Below are 22739 nucleotides of genomic sequence, written 5' to 3'. Positions count from 1 at the left end.
TTTGTAAAAGATTGCTCAGTGTATGACCCTATTCTTCCTATAGACTATTAAGTCCCAAATAATTCGTTTCTGGACAGACTATTCTTCAATGGTAATTCAAGTTTACTTACGCTTTTGCTTTTCTTGCTTGCTTGTCACATTAAGAATAATGTGTTATATAGGCCAATGTTACACACACATCTACATGTTCATTATGGAATGACAACGTGTGTGCAGCCAAAATAATGGAAGACAGGCCTACACATAGATACCTTCTTACTATATGTGTAGCCTATGTTGGCTAACCATGCTTCTTAATATAAGCCCAGTTGCGGATGGGCTCCCTTTGCACGAAGGGAGGAGGATTGGAGGGTCGCGGTGGAAGGGCGTGGCGTGCAAGGGCGGGGCTCCTCCCGGCGCGAGAACGGGAGACAACGGGACAGAAACGGGCATCAATAGAACCGACGGTCGGTTCATTTATCTCATTGAATCTCCGGGTTTTTAACCAGCGATCTCAGGTAAGATAAGGTCCATTTCATGCATGAACATAATGCTAAACGTAATGGTTTTAACAAAGAGACGATTCTACTCCTTGTTGCAGCAAACGTGCTGCTGTCAGTTCTTTGCATGGGATAGCCCCAAAACTCTGCGTTTTAATTAGTATTTCATAACACTTATTTAGGGCGATGAATCATCGGATGTATAATGGCATAATGGTAGAAATCCGGACTGCAGTGCATAATTGTTTATCACGCTTTTAACAGAGCAGACTGCGCGTATACCCGCATACTCAAAAATCTGATTGATGAACTGCTCTGTGATCAGACAGAACGCGTTACGCGCTCATCGATCGGGATCTCCAAAGAGCTGCAGACTCTCACCCAGGGCATTCAGTGGATCATTAGTATTTTTTGCACAATATCTGTTTATTTTGGAGCAAACCATCATCTGTTAAGCAATCTAATAATCTGACTGCTGATTGTGTGTCAAAACTGCGGTTCCCGGTGGGCTGATGTCTGCTGCGTGTCTCAGCGTGTTGCATGGCTGTCTGGGGCCCCATGCTGCTCACCAGGAACCTGCCAGGAGCTGCAAACGAGCTTGCCTGAAACAATGCCACTGTTTTCACTCCTCTTCTCAGCTGCAGTGAAGCACTTGTATGCTCTGCGACTCCATTGCCTGCAATGTTGTTATTGCAGGATGCAAATTGGAATCTGATTTGAATGGTAATGGCCCAGAAATTATAAATCGGTGGATGATGAGCAGGCTCTCGCAATTGATAAGGAAGTGGACTACAATCTTTCGGACAGGAATCATGGCTTTTGAATGTTGAACTCAAAATGTTGAATCAGTTGCCTTATTCAATTAATGCCCTGACAGAAACGCATCATAATTTGACACTCGGACATATCTACTTGTCAAAGAACATTTCTTAAATCTTTGATCATGCAAAGTCGCATAGTCAAAAAGCTACACATGGCATTGGAATACAGCTCAGCTTCCCTTTACATTAGAAAAGGTAGACGTGAAAACCATTATCTGAGTCTGAGCTATATACAAATGAGGTTTCACTGTCTAGTCTAAATGTAAATAGAAGACTATTAGCACAATGGTGGTAGGTTTGTTGTGCTGGGCGTTGTAAAGCAATGTAGTTCTCGTAAGAGCTGCCCAGACTGTCTGTCCGGCTGGTGAGCTGGGAGGAACACAATGCCAGTGTCCCAACAACATTACTCCCTCTGATGAATGTTGTTGTGTTCCAAGTCAAGGGTCTCAAAGTAGCCTACAATAATTTATCAGAGCTCAGAACTGAAAACATCTCAGCATGAATGGTGGAGTGAATAAAACAGCACAAACTCCACCAACTCCACCGAGGTGTAGTTGTTGGTGTTTTGTACACTCCTCCATGATTGACAATTCGGTGGGTGGGGGCAGTGATGTGACTTTAACGTGTGGTTACTGTAATAAGGCCTTATCTGCATGGAACAGCTCTGTTGTAGCTAGGTTATTTATACGAGGAGGATGTGCTCATACAGGCATTTCCCTGAAACTGGATCACGGCGGTAGTGGGATGATTCTGAATTGCAATTTTTTCAGGATTGGTTGCCAAATTTCTGAATTCATTCTTCAGTAAGCCTGATACTATGTAACAACTAGCATAGAGTAGGCATGATCCAAATTAATTCCAAATGTACAGTTAAAGAAAAGTAAACTGTTTTGTAATTTTCATTTGTTCTTTAGCTGGTCAATCAAACAATCACAATAATTAAAAGCAACTTAATATTAGGGTGACTAAATAAGGAAGTCTAACAAGTCAAGGTTGTCAACAAAAGACCTGGAACCTCCTGGGTGTTGATTTTGTGACGGTGGATAATAACTGTAATTCTAAGGGATCGGTGTGAACCTTCTGAGAATGCTTGTACTCGTTCACAGGCAGCTCAACTGTTTTGAGCATTTCCCCAGGTGGTTGAAAGTTGATACCCAAACTTCCACGCCTCTATTGCTCCCATCATGAAACCAAACAAAACCAGTCTTCTCGTTTCTTCTCAGATTTCCTTGTTATTAATCACTTTTTTTGGAAAATTGTAAAGGTAGCATTTTAACCTTTAAAGGCCCACTATGCAACTTTTTTTAGCCAAAATTACATTAAGTATGCAGGTTGAGAGTTATGCTGATGGTTCTGCATCCATTTCTGGGTCGATTGGTGGGTGTGTCATTTACCCATGTCGCCTCTCCAGTGAAAAAGCGCATATGCAACTTGATCTGCTCGGACCGGGACAATCCGGATGTGACGCAACGGAAGTATCCTCGAAAATCTAGTCAGATTGTAGTTTCGAAAATGCTTTACGGCACAGACACACACCCAAACATGGCACCGGCTAGATATAAACAGCCAGTTGCGAGGCAATTGTTGCATTCATCATGGATCAATCGACTAATGGTACGGCCACACCAACCGTGTTACTCGCGTTGGATAACGCGAGTAACGCGCCTAACCTGACGCTTGATCATTGTGTGTCACAAAAATGGTTCAACGCGCCTGTGGCTGCGCTAGAGTCCGAGGTAGGAAACCCAAACGCCGCCGTGTTTGGGTGCATGATAGAGTTTAGATCGGGTTAGATTAAATAATCTCGGATATAAATAACGATCTCATCTCATCGTCATCCGTTTATCCGGGGTCGGGTCGCGGGGGGAGCAGCTCAAGCAGGGGGCTCCAGACTTCCCTTTCCCGGGCCACATTGACCAGCTCTGACGGGGGGATCCCGAGGCGTTCCCAGGCCAGTGTTGAGATAAAATCTCTCCACCTAGTCCTGGGTCTTCCCCGAGGTCTCCTCCCCACTGGACGTGCCTGAAACACCTCCCAATGGAGGCGCCCAGTGGGCATCCTTGCCAGATGCCCGAACCACCTCAGCTGACTCCTTTCTAAGTAAAGGAGCAGCGGCTCTAATCCGAGTTCCTCACGGATGACTGAGCTTCTCACCCTATCCCGAGACGCCAGCCACCCTTCTGAGAATACTCATCTCGGCCGCTTGTACCCGCGATCTCGTCCTTTCGGCCATCACCCAACCCTCATGACCATAGGTGAGGATAGGAACGAAGATCGACCGGTAGATCGAGAGCTTTGCCTTGCGGCTCAGCTCTCTTTTCGTAACAACGGTGCGGTAAAGCGAACGCAATACCGCCCCCGCTGCTCCGATTCTCCGGCCAATCTCACGCTCCATAGTCTCCTCACTCGCGAACAAGACCCCGAGGTACTTGAACTCCTTCACTTGGGCTAAGGACTCATAAATAACGATAATCGGGTTAAATAACTTCACATGGTGTGTCTGGTGTGTTTCCAGCATTCGTAGTGTTGATCAGCAGAGAAATAGTCCGCCAAGACGTTGAGGTTGCTTAGCAACCAGAGACTCTGTCCATGCAAGTGAACGGAGCGTTTACTCTTCGTCATAACTATCAAACCAAACATCCTTCACATTCACCGAGCGAACATTATGAAAGTAAAATGCACATTTCTCGCTAAAAATGTTTCCATAAACGCATTTAATGGCATAACTATGTTACTATTTCCACCCAGAATAAAGAAAGATGTCGGCCGTATGCTTCTGTGCAAGGGTCACTACTCTCTGCCAGTGACGTCGGGTCAAGCTCCACGCTGATTGGCTATCGTGGCTAAGCGTCACGCGTTGGAGCGTTGAAAGTACAATTTTCTGAACTCCGGGCGTTGGTGCTTTACGGCACAGACCCCCAAACACGGAACCGGCTATAAACACAAGTAACTAAGGGATTGTTATATTCATCATAGATCAGCCGACTAAAAAGAGACAGAGAAACCCAATGTCGGAGGAACAGAAGAAGAGAAAAGGATACTCGACCGTTTGTTTTCTCGACCGTTTTGTTGTGAGCCCTGTATGTTTCTAACTTGCTTGGTTGCAACCATATAAACACCTTTGTTTCCATGGGTGTTTTGCTGTTCGTCCGTCTCGTACCCCAGATACAGACTGAATCCCCGAATCCAGGTTCTTGTTTATTTAGATTATTATGTTGGCCAAACCTCTTACACTGATTGTTCTGTTCAACCTAAGATATAACAATTATAATCTAGGATATAAATTCTCCCCGTCAACTATAAAAAAGGATGGATTTATGATATTGCAATACAAATACACCATTTAAAAAATGTATAACCTTGCCTACACTTTATGAACATCTACTTCGGACATGGCTCCACGCATTCGCCGGCTTCTTTGAAAACAAATGCACATGGCTCGCGTAGAAGTGCATGGGGAAGGGTCGTCAACGAGTTGTTACGACAGTGTTGTGAAATATCTACTACGAAGCTGTAGGGGGCGCTGTGTAGAGAAATGTGCGTGCCAAAACCAAGAAAACAGCGAAGAAATGCCCGAAGTTGCATAGTGGGCCTTTAAATTAAAGGGTTCCTTCCTGCTGCGTGCCTCGAAGCCTTTGAGACTTTGGGGTTGGATCACCGAACGTTATTGTCAGACACGGGATTGAATGTGAAACTGAACCCTCTTGTCTGCTCCCCCCCCCCCCCCCCCACCGCCAGGAGCCACCATGCCAGGGAAACTCAACGCAGACGAGATGGAGGAGCTCAGAGAGGCCTTCAAGAAAGTCGGTGAGTGAAGTGTGTGTGTGTGTGTGTGTGTGTGTGTGTGTGTGTGTGTGTGTGTGTGTGTGTGTGTGTGTGTGTGTGTGTGTGTGTGTGTGTGTGTGTGTGTGTGTGTGTGTGTGTGTGTGTGTGTGTGTGTGTGTGTGTGTGTGTGTGTGTGTGTGTGTGTGTGTGTGTGTGTGTGTGTGGAAAGGTTACACCTACACACAACATCATGCCCCAAAGGTGGACTGGAGAGGGTGGGACTGAGGTGTGTATTTGATTGCAGTCCGTTACGCAAGGGGTGCATGGAACATTCCAAAGTGGTTACTTTATAGACTCTACGTTTGCATTGTTCACTAAGTAAAGCCATGAACAACCCCCACATACACAACAATTTGCATCTGCGTTTATCAGGTGGTTTAGATTTGCTATGCTATGGATTGAATTATTGGGTTTACTCAACCATTCAGTCGCTTTGGTGTGTGTTCTGTATTATCTACATTGTAAAGTTTTGTTTTATTTGACTGTTTGCAGCTGTGTATTTACAAGCAGATAGCTCCAACACGTTTTTACTAGGATTTGAATGGCATGTCAAAGCTTTTGACCTTCCTCTGTCTTTCAGACACACACGCACGCACGCACGCGCACACACACACGCACCCTGTCATGAGTGGAAAATATATTTGAATAATGTGAATACTGCCGTCATTCCTTCAGTGAGTCAAGTCAAGTCAAGTCAAGTTTATTTATATAGCACATTTTAAAACAACAGTAGTTGACCAAAGTGCTGTACACAAATACAATATAAAAAAACAAAACAAAGAACAAGAAGGCTTAATATTGCATATTAGCAACAACAATGAATAAGATAAAATAAAATCTTAATCTGTATTAAAAGCCAATGTAAAAAAGTGAGTCTTTAGTTGTGTTTTGAACTGGTCTATAGACTGGGCAGTTCTCAGACTCAGGGGGAGACTGTTCCAGAGATTAGGAGCGGCCACAGCGAAGGCTCTGTCGCCTTTTGTTTTTTGTCTGCACCTGGGTACATCCAGCAGCATCTGCTGAGCTGACCGAATTTCTCTAGATGGAGCATGGATGCGGACCAGCTCTGACATATATTTAGGTGCCAGCCCATGTAGAGATTTAAAAGTAAACAACAGAATTTTGAATTGATTTCTAAAAACCACAGGAAGCCAGTGGAGAGAGGCCAGGACAGGGGTAATGTGGTCATATCGCCTTTTTCCAGTGAGGAGACGTGCAGCAGCATTTTGGACCAGTTGCAGGCGACGGAGCAGACATTGGTCCACACCAAAGTATAGAGAATTACAGTAGTCTAGACGGGACATTATGAACAGGTGAATGACTCTTTCAAAGTCCTTTGGTGGGAGATACGGCTTTACTTTCGCTAGGAGTCGCAGCTGGAAGAAGCTTGTCTTCACGACTGAGCTTATTTGCTTGTTAAATTTAAAACCTTTGTCGAAAATAACTGAGGTTTCTGACAGAAGGGCGGCTGTAGGAGTCAAGGGGACCAAGAACACTGTCGAAGCCATCCAGCAGTTCGGATTTGCCAAAAACAATTATTTCGGTTTTATCATTGTTTAGTGATAGGAAGTTAAGTTCCAACCAGGTTTTCACATCTTTCAGACAGTTTGACAATGCATTTGTTGATTCTTTGTTTGATTTTAACGGCAGGTATATTTGTAGATCATCTGCGAAGCAGTGGAACGAAATGTTGTGTTTTTTAAAAATGGAACCTAGGGGCAGCAGATATAACGCAAAAAGAAGAGATAAAATAGAGCCTTGGGGGACCCCACAGACTAGTGGGGCTGCAGCTGAGGAGTACTGGCCTAGATGAACAGAGAAGGTTCTCTTGGACAGATATGACTTGAACCATTTTAGGACATTTCCAGTAATACCAACACAGTGTTCCAGGCGGGATAGAAGAATCTGGTGGTCGACTGTGTCAAAGGCAGCAGTCAAGTCTAAAAGCACGAGCGCAGCAGAGCTCCCCGAGTCAACAGTTAAAAGAAGATCATTAAAGATTTTTTAAAAGTGCCGTTTCTGTGCTGTGGCGTGATTTAAAACCAGACTGCAACTTTTCTGTTATGTCATTAAGATCCAGGTGTACCTGCAGTTGTTCTAAAACCACTTTTTCTAACACTTTAGAGAGGAAGGGAAGCTTAGAGATAGGCCTAAAGCTGGAGAGAACAGAGGGGTCGAGGTTGTGTTTTTTTTTATAATTGGCTGGACTATAGCATGTTTAAAAACAGATGGAACACAGCCTGAGGAAAGGCAGGTGTTTATTAACGTTAAAATGTATGGGCCAACAGTGTTAGACACGTCTTTCAGTAATCTGGCAGGAATACTGTCTAGCGGATATTGTGAAGGTCTCAATTTTGTAACCACCTGCGATAGCTCAGAGAGCGACAGTGGGTAGAACTGCTCGAAGACAGTAGGCATACAGGAGATGCCGCTGGATCTACGGTGGACAGAGGAGGTGAAGATTTGATTGCAGAGATTTTATCGATGAAGAACGCAAGAAATTGTTCACATAAAGGGAGTGATGGCACAACAGCAGGAGAGTTGCAGGGATTAATGAGATTTTTTAGAGTGGCAAAAAGAACCTGGGGCCTATGGCTGTTTTTGGACACAAGGTTGGATATGAATTGGGTTTTCGCAGATTTAACGGCTTTCTGGTATTTTGCTAAACTTTCTCTTAAAATCCCAAGGGAGACATAGAGTTTGTCCCTCTTCCATTTTCTCTCGGCACGCCTACATGTGCGTCTGAGAGTACGAGTGTAGTCATTGAGCCACGGCTCAGTGACAGGTTTGGGGCGTCTATCTTTAAAAGGTGCAATCAAGTCCAGAATATTAGAGCAGGTAGAATTAAAAGAACTGAGTATCTCCTCCGCAGATATATTTTCTAAGTCACTTGTGGTGGGAGGCATAGAGTCAATAAAAGCGACGGAAAACTGTGACGCGGTCAACGGATTCAGCGCGCGTTGAAGCCTGAGCGCCAGGCAAAGTCAGAGTGAACATCACCAGTAAATGGTATGAAATCGGCACATCGCAAATTTCACTAATGCACACATTTAAGCCATGGGACAGAACAAGGTCTAGTGTATGACCCTTTTCATGCGTCGGGGCCGTAACGGACTGTTTGAGGTTAAAAGAGTCAATGAGATTCAAGAAGTCTTTAACTAAGGGCCGGGAGTCGCAACACGCATGGATATTAAAATCGCCTATGATTAAGCGATCTGTGTTCAAGACAATTCCCGCCACAAAGTCATAGAAATCCTGGATAACATCCTTATTAAACTTCGCGGGACGGGATCACATAGCACATAGAACAGGAGGTTGAACATGTATCTCGAAGAGTTGCAGTTCAAAGCTAGAGAAGCTGTTTGACGGAGTTTGGCGGCAGCGGAAGCTGGATTTAAAAACTGACGCCAGCCCTCCACCTTTCCCAGTAATCCGGGGGGTGTTAATGAAGGTACAGTCAGGCGGAAGAAGTTCAGCAAATGCTGTAAACTCGCAAGCGCGAAGCCATGTCTCTGTTAACTTAAAAACATAAAATCTAAGTTCCTGGACGTGAAGAAATCATTTAAAATGAATGTTTTATTAGTTATTGATCTGGCATTGTTTGATAAGTGCCAATCGCAGGGTGGGCTCCGCGGTGGAAGATGTAGTGTGCTTGCGGGTCATTTTGATGCGCCGCTGCAGACTAGGATCCACCCCGCATCTTCCTCCCCTCCTAGTGTGCAGGCTAGGTGTGCGAGGTGGATTGCAGGCGCTGTCGGTAATAATGGTCTGTATAGGGAATGTGTCATTTGAAAACAGTCAACTAGTGAGTGCATCATAGGAAAGTAGAATCACATATTAACTCATGTTTTCTCTCTCATGGGTCTTAGATGTGAATGAAAATGGGTTTATCTGCGACAGAGAGCTCACGGCGCTCTTCAAAGAGGCCAACTTGGCCCTCCCTGGATTCAGGATCAGGGAGATCGTCCAGGAGATGGACAGGGACAAAGACAACCAACTGAACTTTGAAGAATTCATAGCTGTAGGTAACACTGACTAACTAACTAACTAACTGACAAGTCATTTACTGTGTAATTAACTGACCAATCAACTGACTGACAATTATTATGTATAGTGAACATATTTACTCGTAGAAAGAAAAGCATTGATAATGAAACTCATAATTTACCATTAATAGTTCCCTTTATTAATCACAGCATTGCTTGCAGCACGAATGACTAGCGGCAAAATATACGATTCAATAGATTTCTGCCAGGATTAGCTGTACTTCTAACCCCGATGGGATAAAACTACAGGTTTAAATGGTGTTAATGTGTTTGTCCTCAGATCTTCACCGAGCTGAAGGACGACCAGGTAGCCAAGACCTTTAGGAAGGCCATCAACAAGAAGGAGGGCATCCTGGCCATCGGGGGCACCAGCGAGCAGTCCAGCACGGGAACGCAGCATTCGTACTCTCGTTAGTGTGCAACCACACTCACTCAATTATCCAACAACTCCAATATTGGAAGCACTTTGCAGTGACCAAATATGGGCAGACATCATCTGATTGAACAGTAAATTGGACCGTTAACTACACAAGATTTACTGCTGGAAGGTTTGATATTTAGTGGTTAGCATCGAGCTATAAAAAATGTTTATGTAGATATTTATATATATAATAAACAGTGTCTCTACCAGCACTGTCTCTCTCTCTCCGTGCCCAGATGAAGAGTGCTTTGCCTTCACCAACTGGATCAACTCGGCGCTGGAAGACGACCCCGACTGTGCCCACATCATCCCCATCAACCCCAACACCAACGCCCTGTTCCAAGCAGTGGGCGACGGCATAGTGCTGTGGTGAGTCTCCGTCAGACCACCAGGGGACGCGGGTTCACTAAATAACATTGGGTACACTCCAATATTGGTAGTAGTAGGTCTACAAACCCCGGTTTAGGCTCAATCCCTTTCTTCGTAATATGAAAAGACCGAAATAAATACAATTGATATGTATTTCTTTATATATATCATGCTGTGTACATGCTGTGTATATGCTGTGCATGCAGAAATTAGGATGTCTTGTCATTTGGAATTCTTCCAACCCATCTGACACTCATTATGACGTGCGTGTGTGTGTGTTTCTCAGTGATGTTATGTGATTCTGCTAACTGTTCTCCCGGTTGTGTGAAGGACTCCAGGGCATACTTCCACCTCTTGCAGCAGAGTTTCAGATATCATGGGTTCGGTTTTAAATATGCCCAAATTAGATCCTACAGCACTTTCACATGTGTTCACGTGTGTTGAATATTTTATTTGTGTAAATTGCCCAGAGCAAAACAATACCGCCACTTATATCAGACTAGTACTTCCTGAAATAATTCTTCTCAACCTTGAATTTAAGTGCTAGAGCTCTGTGCATCGAGGTGTTTTAAATTTGTAACCCTGGTTGGACTTTTTCCTTGTTTGCAGTAAAATGATCAACCTTTCAGTTCCGGACACCATTGATGAGAGAACCATCAACAAAAAGAAGCTCACTGCATTCACCACACAGGTGCATAATTTTTAGTTATTTTAATACAAGCACTGCTTTTACACAATATTTGTCAGTATTTCCGGTTTGTTGTTGATTTTTAGACTAGTGAATTGTTAGATAAATATTGAGTGAATTAGAAACGTGTCCAAAATAACTTTGACAATAATATTAAATTGACAGTTGCTTGGCCTATCCTGCAAATTTCCACCCAAAATTACATTATTATAAAATGATGATGACTACAAAGTTTAATTATGAAATTATTTCCAACCTTAAGTAAGTAAGACTATAGTTCAATACATATACAGACTACAGTTATAGTCATATACTAATATAGAGTTTAATTTACAAAGGTCACCGCTTGACACAGCGTACCAGATTATAGATGACGCTATTTTGAACAAAAACAAACAGTAAAGTGTGAAGACACAATACAGAGACACGTAAGAGATCTACATACTTCAGCGCCGAGTGACCACTGACCTCAGAGTGCGTCACCGAGACCCTCGTAATGTTGATGAGTGGGCACGGGGTCTCTGACTCCCCCCCCCTCCCACAGGAGAACCTGAACCTGGCTCTGAACTCGGCCTCGGCTATCGGCTGCCACGTGGTGAACATCGGAGCCCAGGACCTGAGGGAGGGCAAGCCTCACCTGGTGCTGGGTCTCCTGTGGCAGATCATCAAGATCGGGCTGTTCCTGGACATAGAGCTGAGTCGCAACGAAGGTGGGCACATACGCACACACACAAACACAAACACACACACACCTGTCTCAAGATGACCCAAGGAGACGCATATGTATGGTCCTCACACTACTTTTGCTTTTCAATACGTATTCAAAAGTACTGCAGGATTAAAAGAAAGCCTTAACCAGATCAGACGGTAGTAGCCATAGCAATGTCAGTTATATCGTCAAAGGGTGGTACATCTAACTTTATCTGACAATCTATAACAAATCCTGCAAACTTATGTTATAAAATGTAGATTTATATTTGCTATACTATATGCAAAATGGTTCCAACCTGGGACTGAGAGTGGAACATGTAGTTATGCTCTGTATCTTGATATACAAAGTAGAAGCTTTAGAGTTTCCACCAACTAGCTGGAGAATGTGTGATGTGTGTGAATGTGTGAATGTATATGATGTATGTGATGTGTGGGATTGCGTGTGATGTGTGTGAATGTGTGGGTGAATGTGTGTGATTGTGTATGATGTGTGAGAACGTGTGTGAATGTGTATGATGTGTGAGAACGTGTGTGAATGTGTGATGTGTGAATGAGTTGAATGTGTTTAAATGTGTGATGTTTGTGAATGCGTGTGATGTGTGTGATTGTGTTTAATGTCTGTGAATGTGTGTGATGTTTGTGAATGCGTGTGATGTGTGTGATTGTGTGTGTGATTGTGGTGAATGTGTGTGATGTGTGAATGTGTGTAAATGTCTGTTAACGTGTGTTAATGTATGTTCATGTGTGTGAATGTGTGTAATTGTTTTTGATGTCTGTGAATGTGTGTGATACGTGCATGTGCGTGAGTGTGTGTGTGAATATGTGCATTTGTGTGAATGCACGTTAATGGACGTGGTGGCGGCGTGTGTTTAGCGCTGGCCGCGCTGCTCCGGGACGGCGAGAGCCTGGAGGACCTGATGAAGCTCAGCCCGGAGGAGCTGCTCCTCCGCTGGGCCAACTTCCACCTGAACAACGCCGGCATCGAGCCCATCAGCAACCTGCAGTCAGACATCAAGGTGTGGGACCCCTACAGCCCACTGCTGAACCCCCCCCTGAACCCCTTCAGCGCTTACGCTCACCACACAGTGCAGCGGACCAATGCTATGATAGCAACCTTGGCAACGAAGATTTAATCCACACCAAACTGACCGACGATAATATCCCACATATAACCATATTTTCTGATCTCTAACAAGGTGTTAATGTCCAGGATGTTATGACCTTTGTGTTTGATCATCGATGAAGCCCTAGATAACACCGTGGATATATAACCACTATGCTAACACATCACTATGGCCTTGCCTGTGCTACACCATGAACATAAATGCCTTTACAAAACACAATTATATTGACTAACCAAATGAAGCCATGAGGAAAGCCTTAAATGTCAGACGTTTTGTCTCCTAGCTTATGTTTGGCCAGAGATGGTGCCGTCCCATACGTTTGCAGAAGTTCAGCAGTAGCTGAGACGATGTGTTTAATATGGATGTTCTCCCTTTATTCTAATCATCCAAGTATGCAAAGCTACAGCAAATGTGCCGTGCTTTCTGTTTGTCTGAGTGTCTGTCCGACAGCCGGTCTGCCATCCGTCTGACTTCTTATCCCATGCACCTGACTCTGTTTCGGTCACGTTGACTACTGTACCTGCATGCATACTCCTCTACCTGCATGAATACACCTCTACCTGCATATATTCCTCACCTCTACCTATATTTATACGCCTACCTCACCTCTATCTACATGCATATGGCTCTACCTGTATGCATATCTGACCTCTTCCTTGCATGCAGACCACTCTACCTACATGCATTGCTACTCTACTGAACGGTACTTGAACCTGCAGCAAGTATCCAGACACTGAACCACCAGCCTGTCCTGCTATTCTATTTTGGTTTAAATACATGGACTTTCTGGGGTTTCTGCCTCTTGGTTTTCAACTGACTGCCTTTTCCTCTTCTTCTTGCACTCTAGATAGGGGACTTCTCAAACTCAGTGAAGGTATCTGCCTCCAATCTTTACTGACTGATTTCCTTTCTTCTATTGGAGAATACAGTTCTTTTTTTAAGGAACATGCTGTGCTTGCAAAAATATCACGTAGATGGTTCCTAATTTAGAATTGGCCCCATACTTGCAACCCATCATGTACGCTCTATGACTGACTCGAGTGTGTGTTCGTGCGTGACTCTTTAACTGGTTTTCTCCTGATCGTGTGAAGGACTCCAGGGCGTACTTCCACCTCTTGCAGCAGATCGCTCCAAACGGCAGCAAAGAGGACGTGCCGCAGATCAGCATCGACATGAGCGGTCTGAGCGTACGTAAACCCCCTCTGTTACACCTCACCTACTGTCACAGAGTACGTAGTTACACCTACCGTCAGCCTCCTACTGTCACAGAGTAGTTACACCTACTGTCAGCCTCCTACTGTCACAGAGTAGTTACACCTACTGTCAGCCTCCTACTGTCACAGAGTAGTTACACCTACTGTCAGCCTCCTACTGTCACAGAGAAGTTACACCTACTGTCAGCCTCCTACTGTCAGAGTAGTTACACCTACTGTCAGCCTCCTACTGTCACAGAGTAGTTACACCTACCGTCAGCCTCCTACTGTCACAGAGTAGTTACACCTACTGTCGCCCTCCTACTGTCACAGAGGAGTTACACCTACTGTCAGCCTCCTACTGTCACCGAGTACGTAGTTACACCTACTGTCGCCCTCCGACTGTCACAGAGTAGTTACACCTACTGTCAGCCTCCTACTGTCACAGAGTAGTTACACCTACTGTCAGCCTCCTACTGTCACAGAGTAGTTACACCTACTGTCACCCTCCTACTGTCAGCCTCCTACTGTCACAGAGTACGTAGTTACACCTACTGTCAGCCTCCTACTGTCACCGAGCTGGGCTCTTCCTGGCAAATAACAAAGGGGGGGCTTGTTCCATTCCTGTAAGCAATCAAACAGCCCTTTAAACCCACACAGACAGGAGGGGCCGAGCTACAGGGGGGAAACTGAACTCACAGGCTGTGATAAAAAGGAGCGCAGAGAGGACTTTTACTGCAGTAATCTAGTAATGGATTCACCCTCCAGCCGTCAGAACCGGCTGGATGGGGAATCGCAATGTCACCGTTTGACGCAGTTGTCCGTTTGTGATTCTAGTAAAGATGCGGTCAGGGTGCAAGAAAATAACTGAATGAATCAGTAATACTTCTGTTAAAGGACATTCCAGCAAGAGAACTGCCTCCTACGATTTTCTATCGTATGCGTTCCGTTCTGTTGTGTCGGAGAAGAAACGGGCCCATCGGGTCTTCAAAACCCACGTCGCTGTCCCTCAACTAGGGTGGGCGGCCAATGGAAAACGACCTCTCCGGAGGTAGCAGACTTCTGACTTCAGAGAGAATTTCCCGTAGTCTAACAACTTTATACACACAGGATTGTTCACCAACATTTGAGACCCAAATGAAACCGTTTCACTGAATATAGTGATGTTACTAACCCGTAAAACATGACAAGCAGAACAGGTGTATCATGACATTAATCATGAGTACTAGCATACCTACAGACCCACAATTAACTTAACAACCTACACCTGTTCCAACCCTGCTTTAGACCCCTACTTACAGTGAAGAAAAACACTGCGTAGTTCACCAGCTACCCAGTAGAGACACAACAATTAAAGTACATATAGATTCACCATGCTGGGGAGTGACAAACTTAAATAAGACCGAGCAAATGTTACAATGACATAAAACGGGAAGTTCTCAACCCTGCTATGAGGATCTGTGGAAAGGCTCCAAACCAAAAATAAAATGTACATATTCTGTTGCTCAAATTATGGGAAATTACACATTCAAGTGTAAAACATTTAGACATGAATGAACTGACGTGTGTGTGTGTGTGTGTGTGTGTGTGTGTGTGTGTGTGTGTGTGTGTGTGTGTGTGTGTGTGTGTGTGTGTGTGTGTGTGTGTGTGTGTGTGTGTGTGTGTGTGTGTGTGTGTGTGCAGGACATGGACCACATGCGGAGGGCGGAGGCCATGCTGCAGCAGGCCGACCGTCTGGGCTGCCGGCAGTTCGTCACCCCCAGTGACGTCGTCAACGGCAACAGCAAGCTCAACCTCGCCTTCGTAGCCAACCTGTTCAACAAGCATCCGTCACTCACCAGGCCAGCCAACCAGGAGTGGACCCTGGAGTGTAGGGACACACACACACACACACACCTACACACAGACACACAGACACCTACACACACATACAGACACACACAAACACACAGAGAGAAAAACAGACGTACACAGACAGACAGACAGACAGTTTGAGTGACGAGCAGTAGAGCAGCTCATAAGCCAGCTCCTTTGAGTTGAACATTATGCATCGCTTGTTTTGACTATTGTATTCAAAACAAGGAGATGCTGCATTTCTCCCCCAGCTGCCCAGCAGCTGGTTCAGGTATGGAGTGCACGCAAGAACAACCACAATGTTCAAGGAACGAGCACACAAGGAGCAGGATTTAACGGCAGCCACTTAATCCGTTCACTGGGCGGAATGACCCGGCAGCATTTCCCTTCACCCACCTAAACGCAGCCCTCTGCTTACTGCAAGTTGACCTGCACCATCATTAGGGAGTTCCTATAAGGGTGCAAACTATTCAAATTGTACTTCTCCTGACCTAAACTTTGTTTGTCCCATTACAACGCTAGTGCATTGCGTTTACATTATCCATTAGCAATACGTGATTGACCGACAAACATTTCCCACTCATTTGAACTCTCTCCCTGACTCCCTATTTCTCCCTATTTCTGACGGGAAATAGGGAGAAGAAATGTGATCCGAATCACAGACTATTGTCTGCTTATTTTCTTAATTTTCTTAATATATATTTTTTCTCCCGTCCTTTCCCTCTCTGTACTAAACACACTTCACCCCCCAATCATACCCCCCCCCCTCCCCCCACTCTACCTCCCCCCTACTCTCCCCCCCAGGTGAGACACGAGAGGAGAGGACATTCTGCAACTGGATGAATTCTCTGGGAGTCACACCTCACGTCCACCATATCTACGGGTCAGTCAGTCTCCCTCTGTCTCTCTATGTCTCTCTATGACTCTCTGTCTGTCTGTCTGTCTGTCTGTCTGTCTGTCTGTCTGTCTGTCTGTCTGTCTGTCTGTCTGTCTGTCTGTCTGTCTGTCTGTCTGTCTGTCTGTCTGTCTGTCTGTCTGTCTGTCTGTCTGTCTGTCTGTCTGTCTGTCTGTCTCTCTCTTGATGTCAGTCTCTATGTCTGTCGGTCTCTCTCTCTCTCTGTACCTCTCTCTCTTTTTCTCTGTCTCTGTCTCTGTCTGTCTCTCTCCTTCCCTTTCTCTCTCTCACTTGGTGTGTTGTCCAATGTCTCTCTCTCTTTGTGTTCAGTGACCTGATGGACGCCCTGGTCATCCTCCAGCTGTATGAGAAGATCAAGGTGGAGGTGGACTGGGACCACAGAGTCAATAGGCCCCCGTACCCCAAGATAGGAGCCATCATGAAGAAGGTAGCAGTGGTCCTGAACTCACAGGGCAAATATCAACCATATATCTAATACATTATCATACATATATTGATGATAATGTGCTTCACAAAGAGAAGAGGCCCACGAGCCAATCCTAAAACCAGCCAATAAAACACATGGTATCTGGTGTGTGTGTTTGTGTGTGTGTGTGTGTGTCTGTGTGTCCAGCTGGAGAATTGTAATTACGCAGTGGAGTTGGGAAAGTCCTCGGCTGGCTTCTCCCTGGTCGGTATCGGAGGTCAGGACCTGAATGAAGGAAACCCAACCCTGACCCTGGCCCTGGTCTGGCAGTTAATGAGGAGGTGACGACCTGCATGCCGCCACACAGCCACAGCAAGCACCTGTTTGGTTGGAATTGGATTTTGTCAATTTTTGCGTTGAAAATGCATCCTGCGGCGAACCCTACGTTACTTTAAAAAAATAACTGCTGTAATGTAATAATTGGATGTTTATGTATGGGGTGGGTGGGCCGGTCAACAGGTGCGTGAAACAATTCCATCCTTGGGAGTGTGTGTGACTCAGTGGAGTCACTAGGGGACACTGTTGCGCTGTTTCAGCTTTCTCTCCCAGAGCACTTCAGTGGTTTCAGCACCAGGTGTGACCCCTGACCCCTGCGGAGGCTCAGCGGTGTAACGTCTCCGGGGTTGACCTCCAGGTGTGACCCCTGAGGGGGGGGGGGGGGTTCAGCGGTGTAACGTCTGCGGCTGCACCACCAGGTACACTCTGAACGTGCTGGAGGACCTCGGAGACGGAGAAGCGGCCGGAGATGAACTGATCGTCAATTGGGTGAACAAGACGCTGAAGAACGCCGGGAAGACCACGTCCCTGCGCAGCTTCAAGGTCGGCCCTCGGTTCAGCTCTGCACTTCAGTTCTGTGCACAGTTCTCTGGTTCAGCTCTGCACTTCAGTTCTGTGCACAGTTCTCTGGTTCAATTCTGCGGTTCAGTTCTGCAAATCAGACTTTTAAACACATCATTCAAAGTTATTACTTTAAAACTCGATTTTCTTCCATCAGTTAGTTGTAACTACTTTTGTTTTGCTGGTGACATTGTAATAGGTACTAGTACGTATTTATTCAATGTTAGTGACTGGCTCAATTGTTACTTATCTGATCATTGTATTCTAGGGGACTTTGGTTTCGTCTCCAACTTTTAAATGATATCAACGAATACTTATAAAACAAATAATGTAAGGATCTTAGGTTGAATATAACATCTAATGTTGATGTGTGTCTACCATCCTGTCCGTCTAGGACAAGAGCATCAGCGACAGCAGTCCAGTTCTGGATCTGATCGACTCCATTCAGCCCAACAGTGTGAACTTTGACCTGGTTAAAACGGGCAGCCTCGCAGACGAGGACAAGCTGAGCAACGCTAAGTAAGGCCCCGATAGGACTCTATGCCTGACAGCGTGCTAGCTAGAGTTACACCGCGGCAACCGCATTGTTCAACGCTTCAGAAATGTATTTTTATTCTGTCGAGTGTTCTCACCGCACGCGCGGTGGTTTATAGGAACTATTGCGTACGACACACCGCAGAGGTGTGTGTGTGTGCGTGTGTGTCGCACGCACGCTCCCCGGGACCAACCTAGGTCGAGACCCACTTGTTTCCGTGGTTCGTCGGTTTCACGGAGGCGCTCGGCCCGGCTCGGCTCAGTCTTAACCCGGTCCGACCCAGGTCACTCTGTTAAGTCCCTTCACAACAGTTGCTTTAATACGAATTCAGACCTGACCCCCGTTAGCGGGATCAAGATCTCTCTTGGTCAACACGAAACAATGATGTATCTTTTGCCTTGGGATTAACAAAACCTCTTTTACATACATTTTATATTATATACTATCATATAAAGAGCTCCGGGAGTCGCAAACGGCAACAATCACTTTCTCCTCCATGCTGCAGTTCACCCCGGACTGCACCGCACTGAGTTGGCCGGTTGAACGCTGATTGGCTGTTACGTTACACATGTCACACAGTGGCCAGGCTGTTGAACGCCGATTGGCTGTCATCACGCGAATGTCGCGTCAAAGTTTAAATATCTTTAAAGATTGATAGATTGCAGGGAACATAGGACCCTTTTCCCAGAAAAGGGTCCTATATTCCCCGCTTTTCCCAAAAAGGGTCCTATGCACCCCGGTATGTATGGCTACAGGGGAACATAGGACCCTTTTTGGGAAAAAGGGGAACATAGGACCTTTTTTTTTTTAAAAAAGGGTCCTATGTTCCCCGAGCGGGGAACATAGAACCCGGGGAACATAGGACCCGGGGAACTTAGGGATGACCCCCTTAATTCCATGCTTGGTAGACAAATGCTTTAGCATGTTGCTGGTGTTTGCACCCTTACACGAAATGATAGCATTGCACTGATTACAAACGGCAGAATTTTCATTGCGTTTGGTGAAATGGAGCCAGACTTGCGATCGCTTCCTACTCTCCACGATGCTGCCCTTGTTGTTCGAAGGTTGTCGGATCTCGCAGGGCCGTCGCAAAACTTTTGCGTAAACCGGAAAACGTGGTGCGGCATCGTTAAGAGGAATCGATAACGTTGGAGGCGTACGATTCCGATGGAATTGGTTAGTTGGAACCGGTTCTGAGTAGGAACCGGTTCTCGATTCCCACCCCTAGTCACAATCAACCATTGCCTGTACTATGCGCCACTTTACCGTGAGGGGGATCAGCTGGGAGAGCGCGTCGTTCGGCTTTGCCTGGGTCGAGGAGTCGACGGGGAAAAGGACTCGAACGATTGAGTTAACCTACTACAAATGTAGTCGGGTCGATTTATTTTTAGGTCCAATAAACACAATAACTTTTACAACCGAGTATAGATTTGAAAAGGACAGACAATAAAAGAAGAGGATAGATGTAAGATGGGACAAGATTAAATAAAGTAGATTTTAACCAAACTATACTAAATCTAAGAGGGGATCCTAATCAAGCCTTTCCCGATGAAGGGTAGGCAGCGCTGAGGGGGGGGGGGGGGGGGTGAAACCTAACTAAGGCTAAAGCGGATTCCTTCTCAAACCACACCAACACTTTCCGACTCGGTCGGGGAAGGGGTTCTCCGAGGACCAATACTAAAAAGAAAGGAGTCTGAACCGAGCGCGGCGGTATCAGAGTCCTTAAGATTATTATTATTATAAGTTATCACATGCCGAGTGTTCTCATATCATGGGGTCTAAAGGGACACGCGTTCTTTGTATTCCTCTAATGTTTCTCCACGAGGAGATATGTTTAAGCATTCAATTTACTACATAAAAAGGGTATATTATTGCAGCATTCTTCGAAGAAAATAGTCCAATCCCGGATTGGGTAACTATGAAGTTACCCAAGTCGGTATGGTAACTATGAAGCTTAAGGGAGGGAATTGTATCTAACGCGTGGAGAGGAAAATACCGTGATCTACTTCAAGCCCCCGGGCTTAGGCCCGGTGGCTCTCCACCGTCTACCTATTGATCTCTGGCCTCTTCACTTCGAATCACCCGCTAGAGGGCGTCAAGTGGGCGTGGCCTATGCCGTGGGCGTGGCCGGGGTGACGTAATGGCTCCGCCCCTGTCTAAAGGTGCTGCTATCTGTGGCTAAAGTAGTTATTGCAGCTTAAGTGTTCGATCCTGCTTCCTAGTGGCTATGTGAGGGTAATGCAGCTTGTGTGTTTGAATCTGCTTCCTAGAGGCTATGTGGAGGCAGCTTATGTTCTTAAAATACGTAACAATATAAAGTAAACGGTTGGCTCGATGATAAGACATTTTAAGGCACACAAGAAGATATAAAGTAAGCAATTCACTTTATCATAAGATATATAAGGCACACATATATATGTACGGTGACCTTGTTGGCAGCATGGTGTCACAGCATGATTCTGGAGTGATTCTGGAACGGCTAGGTGCATCAATATAGTGAGTCCTATCGGGACACACGTCAATTCAGATAAAACTTTCGTAATATCTAAAAATTTGAATGATTAGATATATTTCAGTTATAAGATATATAAATGACTTGAAATTGCGTCACCTTGCTGTCGTACATTATTTTCCAATAACGGTATGTGGTTTATTAATAAACATCGTGGTTTATCCCTGATATAGTTCTTTGAATAAATAGCTTTATTTAAAATGATAACATTAATAGCTTTTTCTGAAAAGCTACTAATACAATACATCTGCATGTTTTATATTAATTGCCTGTACTTCCTATTCCAAAATGTAAATTCCTTACCAAACTGATTGCGTGTCCTCCCCCTCCCCCTCCCCCACCCCTCTTCCACTGACATCATCACAAGGTACGCGGTTTCCATGGCGAGGAAGATTGGCGCCCGAGTGTACGCCCTCCCAGAGGACCTGGTGGAGGTGAACCCCAAGATGGTGATGACCATGTTCGCCTGCCTGATGGGGAGGGGCATGAAGAGGGCGTAATAGACACTCATACACCCACACAGACACACAAAGACACACACACACACACACACGCACACACACCCCGATTGTTTTGTCCTTGGGGGGGGGGGGGCTGGTTATGCAGAGCGGGTGGGGTGGGGGTGGGGGGGGGGGGGGGGCTTCTCAGCGTCCACCCAGCGTTCATAGATCCAGCTCTCCACCGACTCCACTCCTCTCTGACCACATGACACATTTGAATCAATCCTCAGTAGACCCTTCACAGAGGCGTTGGCGTCAGACAAACCCACTAACCATGGGTCGGCTCCGTTTTATGCACCAAGCGCCCACGCTTGCGGAGATTAGTCTACTACGTCACTAACTAGTCTCCAACGTTTGATCAGGAGACGGGCAGGGCTATCGCAGTCGTTACTTCACAGTCTTAGCATCGAGCGCTCGCTTCCAATTTAAAAACGAACGTGTGGTTCGATTATACATCTTGGGACTGTTTCAGTGTCACTCGTTGAAGAGCAACTCATGTACTACTTCTGATAAGAGCTGGGTCTGTAAAAGGCGACAGCTTGGCATGTTATATTTGGCGCCACACTTTATGCTGCCTCAAGCTCAGAAATCCATAGCAATAGCATAATCTGCGGAGGGTCGTATCTCAGGCTGACCATGATTTGGGGAGAGGGATGCGCTGACGTTTTATCTATGGGGAGGTCACCACCGGCTTTCACTTCTCCACGCCTCACTTCCTGAAGTCTCCACCAGCCCACATACAGCATGTCGGTGTTGCCTCTATGGTCCTCATGTCCCATGAAGACCATGAGTCAGCCCAATCCTACAGAATGTATCTCTGGGTTACGGGAGCATTTAATGGAGCCAAGCCATGGATTAACGTGCGCATAACACCTGTGGCCTAAGCCAGTTTCCAGACTGGAGCTATTCTGACCAAAGCTGAGATGATACGATTGTACAGGTTTTTATTTTCAACTTGACACATTTTTCTTTTCTTTTTTTATGTACAAACACATTCAATTAATAACCTTGAAAACAACACACAAAAAAACACTGTTACATCTGCTTTTTAATGATTTCCAAAGAGCTTTTGTATGAATCCAGCCAGATAAGTAGTGTTGCCTTAAACTGTGTTTAAAATGTCATCATCACCATCTTTAATTAACCGATCAGAATTCTTCTGTAATCAGGGAACATCTTTTTTTGTTTTCATTCATTGCAAACTGCAATAATTAACATTAGCACTTTCAGAATACCATTAATTTGCTGCCAAAACATGTGGCCAATCAGCATTCTCAACTGTTCATTATGATTTGACTATTGAGTCTTATTCTTTGTGGGTTCCAATTACAAAAATGGGATTTTACTAATACCAAGTCTAAACTTGAGTTAATAAATGTCTTGCAACTGGAGATGTATCAATAGACATGTTAAGAAATATAATACAGATGTAAAAACGCAGT

General features: G+C 45.3%; 1 protein-coding gene across 2 annotated transcripts; it reads left to right on the top strand.

Annotated features, from left to right (window-relative positions):
• Positions 1 to 346: 346 nt before the first annotated feature.
• On the top strand, positions 347 to 22737 carry LOC132465468 (plastin-3-like). 2 transcript variants are annotated; one of them, XM_060062105.1, is made up of 17 exons: positions 347 to 497; positions 5039 to 5107; positions 8995 to 9146; positions 9452 to 9581; positions 9829 to 9961; positions 10571 to 10652; positions 11194 to 11359; positions 12234 to 12376; positions 13332 to 13358; positions 13576 to 13671; positions 15361 to 15547; positions 16336 to 16414; positions 16757 to 16874; positions 17061 to 17194; positions 17609 to 17732; positions 18145 to 18269; positions 21165 to 22737. In XM_060062105.1, exons 2-17 carry the CDS (start codon positions 5047 to 5049, stop codon positions 21295 to 21297), a joined length of 1890 nt encoding a protein of 629 aa, XP_059918088.1. In that variant the 5' UTR covers positions 347 to 497; positions 5039 to 5046; the 3' UTR covers positions 21298 to 22737. The 2 variants fall into 2 exon arrangements, with proteins under 2 accessions (XP_059918088.1, XP_059918090.1); XM_060062107.1 differs by lacking the exon at positions 13332 to 13358.
• The last annotated feature ends 2 nt before the right edge of the window (positions 22738 to 22739 follow it).

The sequence above is a fragment of the Gadus macrocephalus genome, chromosome 10 (genome assembly GCF_031168955.1).
Source record: "Gadus macrocephalus chromosome 10, ASM3116895v1".
NCBI classification, from domain to species: Eukaryota; Metazoa; Chordata; class Actinopteri; order Gadiformes; family Gadidae; genus Gadus; species Gadus macrocephalus.
Note: the sequence above shows the minus strand (reverse complement) of the source record. Positions and strands in the feature narration are given on the sequence as shown.

Excerpts from the sequence above, each read along its gene's own strand:
- LOC132465468 (XM_060062105.1), top strand. The coding sequence starts at position 5,047 with ATGCCAGGGAAACTCAACGCAGACGAGATGGAGGAGCTCAGAGAGGCC. Across the intron at positions 9,962-10,570 it reads GGCGACGGCATAGTGCTGTG|TAAAATGATCAACCTTTCAG; the intron begins GTGAGTCTCCGT and ends CCTTGTTTGCAG. Across the intron at positions 18,270-21,164 it reads GACAAGCTGAGCAACGCTAA|GTACGCGGTTTCCATGGCGA; the intron begins GTAAGGCCCCGA and ends CATCATCACAAG.